Consider the following 12,307-nt stretch of genomic DNA (forward strand, 5'->3'; position numbering starts at 1 on the left):
TTACTATCATTCCACGTCCTCATTGCTAAATTTTCATCATCTGATGCTACTGCAGCTAAAAAAATGATTGATTGAGTCAAAGTATTTATTGTGAAGGACTTCATTCATCCTCTCTAGATCTTCACCTTTTCATTTCCGTCACAGAATGAAGCTTCATGTTCAATCTCCTTTTCATGAAAACATTACCACATCAAAGTCACAAGAAAGTATGTATATATGTTGATCGAGAAAATTTGCACATGTATGTGAATAACTAATTACATTCGGTTTTTCAGCACTTAATAACTTCAATTTCGCAACTTGGTTGAATTCGCGGGGTTATTTCCTTTAGGTTTAGGTAATTAAATTTATGTTGTTAGTTTGCTGTAGTAAATTCCAAACTAATTACCCCCAACTCTTTTCTTAACTTCTCAGATTGAAGACCACACTTCCATCTACTAAACCCACCCAAGAACCACTTCGAATAACCACCGTATGCGGAGGTTTAAGGCTGTGAAATTTGATGAGTTCCGACTGCCCTATCCTTTGTTTGGCGAATTGGCCAAACGGCGACTGTCTCTACTACCTAATCTTTTAGCCCATCATCCCGGGAGTAAAACCGGACCAACCCCGACCTCACTATACCACCGTAGGCGGCAAGTCGATGATGTGAAGTTGACGGCACCCACGGCCTGTACTGGCACTTTGTCTCAGGTATAAAAGTTGTTCTCATGTTGAGTTATACATGCTGTAAAAATTTGGTAAACTTTAAAGTTGGTCGGAAAACTGAGTTCTTGTTCGCCAGAAACCACCTCGAGCAGCAGTGAGTGGGAAATTCAAATGACATGGATTTTGGCATCGATACATACTCGATACTTTGAGCCCATGCATGTTCAAATGTTCGATCAATTATTCAATGTTTGAGATAATTCTACCGTCGTCTTTATTTTCATCATTGATGACAATTTGACTGTTGGATCATTATGCAACTTATTGGGCATGCTAATTGATTTTAGACTTTTGAGAACTTGTGGAACGGAAATTTGACGTTCAGATCTTCTAGATTTGAGAATCTAGGGTTGTTGACCCTAACGGGGCCTACTTTGGCCAACTGTTGACTTTTTATTCAACGTGCCCTAAATTATTCTGGTGTATCATTTATCTATAGGATTTTGAGTTAAGACTTGTATGTTTTAGGCGTTGATCATTTCTGAGTTCATGCTAGTTGGTAGTAGTGTGGACTTTTGTGTTTTATTAGGTGTGGATTGTATATTATATTGTCATATGACAGATGTGTAATCCTATTATCCATATTGTAATTCTACCATTTTTGTGGAGATTAGTAAGATATCTTTCTTCATGAATAGCTTTCAACTTAATCAAAATATGAAAATTGTAGTTGACACTCCAAAAATTTAATTGTTACACAACTTCAATGATCAGCATCCTAAAAACATTTCTGCAGTTCAAACTTCGAACGTTTCTTTTAAATGACAATATTAATGTAAGATGAAAGATTCCCACAACCCTGAAGCCTCCACTTGAAGACCAAAAGATTGCCCCCAACCTCAACATTTTCGGCCAAATAAGCAACTATATTAATTTTGTGACCAAGGAAAAAAAAAAAAAAAAAAAAAAAAGACTTTCAAAGTCTCTCTCCACAAATAATGTTGCATGGTTTGATTAGGTAAATAATATTTGTCGGTCGCATATAAACCTAGGGATGTGTTATCTACACACTCCATTTTACTTCTTACACACCCGTTGTTAATTTTTATCAGTTGATTTTCTTCAATTCATCAAATCCAACGGTCAAAAATTAGAAGAGTATGTGAAAAGTAAAATGGGGTGTGTGAATATCACACCCCTAAACCTAAGCTTTCAGGAAATTCCCACGTGCTTTGTGTAATTACTTGTTAGGTCTAACTAACTCCAATGGCCTATGTTGGAAGTACAGGACAAACATGAGAGAGAGAAAGATATGTTGGAAGTACAGGACAAACATGAGAGAGAGAGAGACAAAGAGACAGAGAGAGACAGGGGATTAAGGGACAAATATCTTTACACTCCTTATTAGCCCTTGGATCCTTTTTAATCTAATGGTCATAATTAAAAGTTAGGATAAATATCGGTTTACTACCCTCAAGTTTCGTGTTTTTCAACATTTGGTACGTGAAGTTTTTTTCGTCCTAGAGTCATACCTAAAGTGTTAATTTTGGGACAGTCTCATACATCTGTTAGTTTGATTGTTAAATCAGCCGTTAACTGGTGACGTGGCCCCCACGTAGACAATGACTGAGTGCCATATGTCAATCTGGGTCCACATGGATATTAAAAAATTGAAAAAAAAAAACTAAAACAAAAATTTTTAATTTAAAAAACTAAAAACCAAGCCTAAACCTAAAAACTTTAAAATTACCCTCTTGGTCGCCGCCCTTTTCTTCACACAATTTCCACACCCAGCTACCAACCCTTCGACCATATCAATTGACCCGAACGGGCTGACCGGGATCTGATTGAAGGAAAACAGCCCGCTGCACAATCTCTTCATCTCCGGCGACGGCAGCGCAAGCAGAAGCTCCTCTTTACACTCATTCCGACTCTCAGCAAACCCATTAGTGGAATCCTCAAGCTCTCTGAGAGTGTACCAATGTCCCCACCCCAAATGCGAAACCTCCGGCGCAGCGATCATCCCCTGGTCCCCAGACAGAGCCTTCTCGCTGCCATACGACGACCCATCGCCGCCGCCCTTCTCCGGGTACTAAATCTGGTGGTCTTTTCCAATCTCAATGTGAATTCTCTGTCGGCCTCCGCTCCCAGCCGGGCTGTCGTGGTGATCGTCTTACTTGAGAAACAGGGGCTGGGCTCTGGCAGAGTCCGAGTCAGCAACCAGGTCAGGATGGTTCTGGTGGTTGATGGGTTTCGGGTCAGGCTGTGATGAGTTGTTCCGTAAGTTGTCAATTCGGATTTCTTGGATCTCTTTGGAGACGTTTGGGATGGCGGAGGAGTTGTGTGTAAAGGTCTTGGCTTTCAAGGAGTTGTTGCTATTGCAGCGGGAAGTGAACCAAAGCGAAATGAGGAAGAAAACGAGAACAATGATGGCTCCAACGCAATTCCCAAAACAACCCACAAATGCAAACTGAAAATGAAGGTCCTTTTTCAATGAGCGAAGCAAAGCAGTTTTCCAAAGGATGATGGCTTACTCGATTTTGGTAGCTTAGGTAGCGGCTTGGGTGGTCTCAGTGGACTGGGAGGAACAAGTGGGTTAGGTTAGGCCGTGCAGCTGATGGCTTTCTGTGTTGGATAGAGTAGAAGAAACAGAGAGAGGAAGAAGGTTGAGTGCAAAGGCGGCGGCAACTTTAAATTTTTTAGGTTTAGATTTGGTTTTTAGTTTTTTTAAATTTAAATTTTTTGTTTTATTTTTTTTTTGTAATTTTTTAATATCCACGTGGACCCCTTAATGATACGTAGCGCCCAATCATTGTCCATATAGGCACCACGTCATTAGTTAACAGCAGACTTAACAGTTTGACTAACGGATGTATGAGACTGTCCCAAAATTTACACTTTAGGTATGTCTCTAGGACCAAAAAAACTTGATGTACTAAATGTTGAAAACTACGAAACATAAGGTTAGTAAACAGAGATTTACCCTAAAAGTTAAGATTATTGTTATAATTTAGTAGGTGATGAGGCGATGACTTAGAATAAATTAACATAAACCTCTACTAAAAATTCAAAATATTTTGAAAAGAGTCCTGTTGCACCTAAACCATTTATCTTCCTTGGCAAACACCATCTTCCTTCATGCCATTGTGTTGTGCATAAAAACTGTTGCTGAGTCCAAAATAAAGAAGGACAACGAAAGAGATTTTGATTAGTTCTTTTGTTTATATTATGCAATAACCAGCCAATAGAAAGCTTTCTTGTCAATCAAGGACATACTTAAGAAATTTGATGTAAATCAGTTTTAGGGTTAAAACCTCATCCCTTTCTAGGAAGATTCAATTTTGTTTCCCCGACTATATCCATATTCAAATTCTGGGCTAAGAAACCAGGGGATCTTCAGTGATTGAACCAAACAGAAAAAAATAAAAATAAATAAACAAAAATAAAAATTTAACAGGGCGAGAGTTAACAAAAATAAATATACCTTCCCATCATTTACAGGCAACCCATGAAAATATAGTATTGATACTGTAGGATTCGAGAGAGGGGAGAGAACAAGAAGAAGAAAGTGAAAAAGTCAGTTAGGTTGTAAGGAGCGAGATTGATATATCCATGATTGAGTTCTTGTCATCTTAATTAACAATGGCATAGGGAGTTAGATGAAGATGGAGGCTCCAAAGTGTTTAAGTTTCCATAACCTAATAATTTTTCCTTAAAATTTTTTAATTGATTAATGTCTTTTTATTTCCATGTCATCAACTCCACATCATTTAGTAGTTTAGATGAGTCATATTAGTTTTATTCAGGATCATTGGATTCAAGTAGATCTAAAGAGTAACAAGGAGTGTAAAAATATTTGTAAAATCATTTGTCCCTTGATCCTATCCCATAAATATATTTGTGTGTGTGTATTCATGAATGATGGTAGACAATCTAATTATAATTCCTCTGAAGCATGAAATTGTAGTGCATGCTGTCTAAAAAGGTTGAATTATTAATTCGTATACGGCTTCGAAAGTCTTGATCTTCCAGCACATGAATGTATTCTGTGCATTCTCTTAACCTCTCTGTGAATTTGACTTTCAACGGTTCCAAAGTGCGTGATCATCTCTTACAAGTTAAAGACATCAAATACATGATAACTTTTGCTACTAATTAGCAGAGACGCCAAAATGTAATTTAAATTCAACACTATATTATTGCTTTGTGGATAAACTAATGTTCCGCACTTTTTGAATTACAAACCAACTTCCTTTACTTGTCTAACATGATTGGGTTAAGTGATTCACCATCTGATACTGTCAAATTCAAATTCATTTTATATTTATTTCACTTTTTGACTAGCTCACTCGATGAAAAATTTCTGATTTTGCATAAAGATTTCAATACTTTATGTTTGAATTTCAGACATAAGATCAGACGGATAATGTTAGGAAGATCAAATTTTTAAACTAAATTTGCAAACAAATGATGTGGATATAGATTATTAGATTATTACTTAAATATTGATTAACGTGCTTATTTCTTATTAGTGACACATCATTTGATTTGTAAATTTGGTTTAAAATTTGGTCTCTCTAACATTATCCTAAGACATATGGTCAATATAAGCTTATAACTAAGCTAGACATTAAAATGATTAATTGTATGAAGAATTAAGTCAAGGAAGTGAGAGGTTCATAACCACATCATACATAGATCACATTAAGCACGTTCTGAGCGTTCGTGTTAGTGGGGTACACCCACCTCTGATTAGTGCGCACCAAACAATAATTGTCAGCTCAAATTTAAAAGTAAACTTCAGATTTGAACTGGGCCTAAAAGTTGCTCATCACCCAGTGGACTCCGTTCACCCAAAAACATGGGCCTGTCAAAACCTCCTCGGTCGCCTCCTGCCAGATTTACAGCGTACCACCTTCCCAACTGAAGCCCATTATCCTACCTCTGAACCGAAAAGTTCTCAACTGTAAAATCTTCTCTCTTTCTGCAACATAGCGAAGAATCTGCAATAGCAGTTCCGAAAGCTTTGATTTTCTTGATTTGAATCCAATTTCTCTGCATGTCAGTCAATGTGTTGCCGGAATTGGCAAATGGGCAAGTGGATTCATAGTCCCCGCCGTAGATTCTGCCGACAGGAAAAGCTTCCGGACGCATTGCCTCTGCCCATTTCACCCTCAACCTCCTCCCCCTTCTGGTAAGTCTTCTAATTTCCTTTGTTTCTTGTGTATATCATCATTAAATTTGAATTGGATTCTTCGTAAATTGTTGGTTTTGTGGGTCTTTCTTGGTGGGTTTATCATTTCAATTTTTGCCTTTTCTTTCTTTCTTTCCAGTAATGTAACAGTGATTTATGCTTGGTTCCCGATAAAATATCGACTTAAAAGAACTTTGATGTTTCGGATTGTTTATTTGTTCAACTGAGAAAATTATTGGAAATGGAAGGTGAGTTTGACAATATTCTGGAGAGCAATGCTAGAAAGCACTTGTTATAAGACACTCGTTTCGTATTAAAGACCGATAATTGGATATAGATTGAAGATTATATTCTAAATTTAGCTGGGCTTCTAAGTAGTAGTGTGTTATGTGCTGTTTCGAAAGGCGGCTATTGCATTTTTAGATCTTTGCTATCTTCAGTATGCGTAAAGAAGAAGCCGTGTGTAACATAACTAATTCCGGCGTGTGCATTATAATTACTGTTCTAAAAATCTCCGGCTAGTGCCACCTAGCTGACCACTGCCCCGATTAATACCTAGACGTTTGAAAATTAAGAAAGGGCGTCTAAAACTGCTAAGATGCCCGCCTAGACCGCCTAGGTTGCGACTCAATTAGGTAGACAATATATAACTTTAATTTTGCATTTTATTTTTTTTCAATAAATTGTAAGATACTGGTTGCATACTCAAATGAACACACATTATATCTTTGGTCCCTATGTTTTCATTATGTTCCAATATTTCATAATATATTGTCATTCTATTTAGTAGTTTATGATGAAAAAATATATATTTTAATTATAAGCAAACCCTTATTTACACGAAATATAACAGATTTACTTAAATCCTACTAATCCGCATAGGCGCCCGCCTTCTGACTACCGGCTAGCGTCTTTTAGAACCTGATTGTAAGGTTTCTATCATAATTTCATAGACTATGGAAATTGTTCATAGAGATGTTTCTTCTCTGATGCATCATAGTATTAGTTCTAAGTATTACTTGTTAGGGATGTGGGTTCTCTACTTGTGTTTTCCCATTCGTTTTAATACTGGGTGGTTATGTGGCTTGTTTTTTATGTTGTACAAGACACGTGCGGATTTAATTCTGTATCATTTGAAAGAGTCATTCTGGCAGCAACGGTGTTGGATATTACTCAAATCTTTCGAGTTTTGTGTTTTTTTTTTTTTTTTTTTTTTTTCATTCATAGGGAGTTGGCAGGATGGTATACCTTATTGGGAAAAGCACAACTGCACGTTGGTCGGGTGTATACCGTGGTGGAAGGTAGTAGATGCCAAGAATTATCTGTATGGAAGTAGTATGGTACTCAATTGGAATGACTCGGCTGCTGAAGAGGCATTTCCAAAAAACGCTTTTGGCCGGCAGACATCAATGGCCTTCGCTTGACGCCTCTCTGCCTGATCCATATATATATTGATACAATAGATTGGAGCCCCAATATCGATTGTGCACTCATTAAGGAGGTGGATCGTGAATACTTTGCTCCTGACGAGAGAGAAGGGAAAGGCAAAATATTCAGATTTTGTTCCTCCCGATGAACATAACACGGTCCTAGATAATCATACAAATCATTGGGAATGTGACTAACATTCAGGGTAGTGGACATTTGATAAATACAGGCAACTTTTGCAGCATGTATCATTGCACAATTACTCGACAATTACTCGAATGTATTAATAGCAGAGCGTTGTCCTGCAGATGCTTTCCCGGAAAGAAGTGAGATACATATAATGTTTACTGGATAAGCTCACAATGATAAATTGACTGGCAACAACAACAAAGCTTTTTTTCACTAAGTGAGTTCGGTTGTATGGATTCTAGAATGCCATTGCGCTCGGTTCTGTAATGTCTAATACTAAATTGACTGGCAAGGTTATAATAAATTCCTTGATTGGATATTGGCGTGTTTGATTTTCTGCTTACGAATGCCCGTTAAGTTTTCTGCTTTGTCCAAAAGCAGCTTTCTGCTTATAGCATCACGCAAGTGGTAACCGAACATATGGTGTTGCTTTGTTCAAAAGCAGCTTTCCGCTTACAGCATCACGCAGGTGGTATCCGAACATATGGTATCCGCTTAGAGTCCTGATGCGTAAATGGATACCACATGTTCTGGCTTTCAAAGAGAGCAAAATCATACGTTAGGGGATCCTGGTAACATAGAAATTAGAAGCTCAAAGACAACCTATCTTACTTTCAAAAACTTGAAAACAACAGAAAAAAAAACGAGACAGTAAACTTATCCACCGTATTATACAAGTAGCTCATCGATAATATTTGTACAATTCCGCTGAACATTCCATGTCTCAACGAACTTATGTTCCGATGATGTACGAGTACAACATTGGATATAAACAAATGAATTATTTCTCATCAGACAACTTTGGACTTGGTTTAGGCTCCTGTTGTAATTCAGGATTATGTTGGCTTCGATTGCAGCTTCATTCTAAAATTTTGGATCAAGGATGACATATAATCACGCGTACTAGTGATCAAACCATCTCTAGGTTTGTGCATACTAGCAATCAACCATTGATATTCTGATAGCGTAGATTCAGTTAAGGGCTCCAAAAACTCACACCTTTCCAAAATCTCAGGTGGCGGTACTCCTGCCACGAGGTTTGTGTCCAGTTTCGGCTTACCCTTGAGCTCTTTCAAATCTTCAGGCTGAGCACTATCAAGCACAGAAGGGGAAGCTCCTGGGATTACCTCCTGCTTAAAAGGGAGTGTTCTAGCAGTTTGCAAGCAGAACTCCATCCATTGATGGATGAGTGGAGACGGCCCTCTAACTCGCCCCCCAATTCGATTTGTTTCAAGCCGACTGGCGGCAGGGATTGCCTAGAAAAAGAACAAAAAATATAAATTGACATATAGGAGAAGATACAATATAGAGGATAACGTAAATGTCTAAGAGAGCATGATGGAGGATGTACCCATAAATCCGCCCATATACTAGCTCCAGATTTTGGAACAATTACTGCAACATCAGACATGCGTTTGGCAACAGGAAGAACATCACTGCTCCACCCAACAGCCACCCACACATCTCCAACCCCAAATGCTTTTAAATAATGTACACTGTCAAATAGTCGGACCTACAGAAAGCCAATGAGCATGTCACGATTCTTTTTCAAATAATCATGAAACATGTTCATCACAAAAGACATCCGAACTGCGCAAGCCACGGCTAGAAATACCCTAAATAAGTAGAATAATTTTAAGTCGTAGTTCCAAAACTGAGGTCCATTCCCTAAATTTAGCTCCAGATTTGGGAGCAATCTACCTTTCCACTAGTTTATCAAGTACACCCTCACCCAAAACAAAGACGTTAGATCTTTTCTCTCAATACCTGCTTTACAAGTAAAGCCAGATTTTGCCTGGCAGCATCTCTCCCACCGTCAACTTGCGAATGGATGTGTTTCGTGTTGTATGATGCTCCCATATACTTCAATACTGCACCAATAACCTCTCTAGGAGAATAAACCATAGAAATCTTCCCTGCAAGTTCAGGTCGCCATAAATCTGCCCAGTCCTGCGATGGTGGTTTTACAACTCTTGAAATGTTGTATAAGATAATATTTTAAAAAATTCAAAATGTGCCAGATTCAAATGAAAGCCAGTGAGTATGAATTTTAACATATGTTTCAGCTAGCAAATTTACCCCTCAAATCATTTTTCAAACTTCTTTTCATAAATTTCCCACTTCATAGAATATTGTGTTTATCAATCAAATGTTATACTTTGAGGAAAAGAGTACTGATATAAAAAAAGAGTTTAATTAAAAAGAATTAGCGGATAATAAACAGTTCGGGGACATGTATACCTCTACAGGAGCCAACTTATGCTTTCGAAATTTACTTTTTTTGTATGCTATCACCACACAGCCCCAGCGATATGGCGCAGCCCATACTTTACCCTTAGCGTCAATTCCCCCCTCAGAGTTCCTGCGGAGATATACCTGAGTCATTTTTAGTAAAAGTAAAACACCATAACTGATTTCTGAGGGAACAAAAAGGCATTGCCAGTTCGAAAGAATGGAAACAGTACTCCAAATGCAAGAGAATGCATAAATTACATAAGGAAACATGCACAATAAAACTCAAAACCAATATCCAAGCATACTAGGAAAACCACACAAGATAATAATACTGATTCCAGTGTCTGGCATGCCCGGTGAAACATCTAAGCAGGTTTTCCCTTCACATGTTATCTACATGTCTATTACCCCCTTCAGTATATTCTAGTTGATTCCTGAGTTTCTGGTTACACAACATATATCTTAGAAATGCATTGTAACAATTAATTCAGGACAGATAGCCCCAGTGATCAAAACAGCAAAAAGAAAAGTTAAATCTCTTCCTAGAAATTACTGCAACAGAAGATATATATCTGTAGTTTTCGGGGCCTACCCTCTTCATACATATTTAATATTTATGGTAAAGCTAATGATATATTCCATCACATGGAGTTAGTAATACTGTAATACATTTTTCTTAGTCCTCTGATTTGTGGTCATGAACACAAGCTTTGTATTTCAATTGACCTATGACCTTTTTACAGTTTTCACAACATCAACCTTAAATGGCACGGCCAGCAAATGAGCATAGCAAGGCATTACTCATGTATAATACAGGGAGCCAAGGGAACACAATTTTTTCAGAATCGAGAATCAAGAGGACATGAAAAGAGCAGTTGTTTTCTTACTTTCCATCGGTCACTCAAGCCTTTAAACCAGTCCTGGTCTTCTACCCCTTGTATGGGCTCAATCACAGCCTTGCTAATGGCATAACTGAGCCAAGAGTCCCCAACACTAACGAGGTCAGCTGCGACAACAGATGAAGGCCCAACTTTGCCTTTGCTAAAGGCCATTGATAGATCAGAAAAGATGCCCTCAAGGCTTGCATGCGACTTCATGTGAACCTTTGATCTTTTTCCTTGAGATTGCATAAAATCCTACATTGTCAAAAGGAAATAAATTAAGTTACTCACTCTAAAAGAATAAAATAATCCAACACTTGTAATCCCAGCTACCTACCAAACTGACTACCAAATCTGATGTCATATGACGAAATACAGAAAACAAAAAGCACCTCATACCTTAACCCATGAAGGAGGCACAGAGCCGCGGAGAGCAGCAAGTCTCAAAGGGACTGTCAAAGCATAAGTCTTAGACTTCCAAGCTGCAAATGCTGCTTCCAACTTGTTATCTTCCAATTTTTCCAAACTTTTAGATTTAGCTACATTTCCATCATCTTTGGCTGTGCTCATCAAATGTACAATTTCAAAAACTACAGTTATGCGAAACAAACCTGCCTTATTGATAAAAAAATGCTAAACTCAACTGATTTGAGAAATTACCTTGAGCTGTGTGCTCCTCCTCTAGAACCACTTGAGGCTTGCCGAGAGGAAGAGGCCGACAATGAGCCGAACTGGCCCAACAGCAAAGCCCAACCCCAACAAAGACTGCAGTGGAGGCAGCAAATCGAACCAAGGTTTGAGACACAGCGGAGGTGGGAGGCTCTGGCACTGGCAAATGTGGAGTGAGGTTGAGGCCACAAGAGAATGTGAGAGGCCTATGATAGTGGAACCTTGGTAGGGGTTTGGTAGAGAAGAAAAAGGTGAGCTTAGAGCTATGGGGACCAGAGCGGTCTAAGGGGAAAGGGATGTATGATGGTACCACCAGCGCAGCAGCAGCCATATTCACAGGAGTTTTAGTAATTGGGCTGAAAATGTGATGACAGAGGGAGAACAGTATAATGTGATCAGGTAGCAACCCGAAAGCATTTCATTTCTCATGGCACTTAAAATCTACAAAGTACACAAATGAGAACAGAATTAGAACAATTTAATTTCTCAAGACTCTGAACGACTACATCCAAAACAATCACTTTCGCCCCTAATTTCACTTACGCTTTCTAAAATCCAAACGAAAACAGAAACAAAAAACAAAAAACAAACAACGAAAATGTATGAACTTTTATTACTTTTAAAGTGAAGAATTACAATCTAGCAGTTTAGAAGGATTATTTGCTACTTGCAAGAACATCAAGACAGTTGTCCCTTTTACGATAATCCGGGCATTTCGGTATTGTTTCACAATAATCAAGCAATTCAACATTACTTTTTTTCCCTATTACAACAATGCGTCCATTTCCGGTTCGATATGCGTCCAAGATTCTTCAAGAAATATACATATCCAAAAATCATCGACTGCACAAGTATATACAAATAATCTGTGACCAAATTTATGGTTCGTAAACCCTAAATTAGCAGGAAAATTAGAAAATTACAAAACCCCTAAATCACCAAATAGAAAAGAAAGTAGCTCACCTCTTTCAGTGTGTGTCATTAGCTACGAGCGTGAGGGACGACGGCCAACAAAGGAGAGAGGACACTCTGCGCACTGCAGACAACTGAGCAAAGAGAGAGT

The 12,307-nt window shown here is 38.2% G+C and overlaps 1 protein-coding gene across 1 annotated transcript; it reads right to left on the reverse strand.

Annotated features, from left to right (window-relative positions):
• Positions 1–8,043: 8,043 nt before the first annotated feature.
• LOC137733863 (uncharacterized) lies at positions 8,044–11,160 on the reverse strand. The gene is made up of 6 exons (XM_068473060.1): positions 10,975–11,160; positions 10,582–10,830; positions 9,701–9,835; positions 9,227–9,409; positions 8,811–8,972; positions 8,044–8,715 (listed from the first exon to the last, which is right to left on the reverse strand). Exons 1-6 carry the CDS (start codon positions 11,143–11,145, stop codon positions 8,296–8,298), a joined length of 1,320 nt encoding a protein of 439 aa, XP_068329161.1. The 5' UTR covers positions 11,146–11,160; the 3' UTR covers positions 8,044–8,295.
• Positions 11,161–12,307: the final 1,147 nt, after the last annotated feature.

Source organism: Pyrus communis, chromosome 5 (genome assembly GCF_963583255.1).
Source record: "Pyrus communis chromosome 5, drPyrComm1.1, whole genome shotgun sequence".
NCBI classification, from domain to species: domain Eukaryota; kingdom Viridiplantae; phylum Streptophyta; class Magnoliopsida; order Rosales; family Rosaceae; genus Pyrus; species Pyrus communis.

What these genes read in the sequence shown, in the direction of transcription:
- LOC137733863 (XM_068473060.1), bottom strand. Translation starts at nt 11,145, where the DNA reads ATGAGCACAGCCAAAGATGATGGAAATGTAGCTAAATCTAAAAGTTTG. An exon ending in GCTTGAGTGACCGATGGAAA is followed by an intron (nt 9,836 to 10,581) that starts GTAAGAAAACAA and finishes AAAATGACTCAG; the next exon opens with GTATATCTCCGCAGGAACTC. An exon ending in GTATATGGGCGGATTTATGG is followed by an intron (nt 8,716 to 8,810) that starts GTACATCCTCCA and finishes TTCTTTTTCTAG; the next exon opens with GCAATCCCTGCCGCCAGTCG.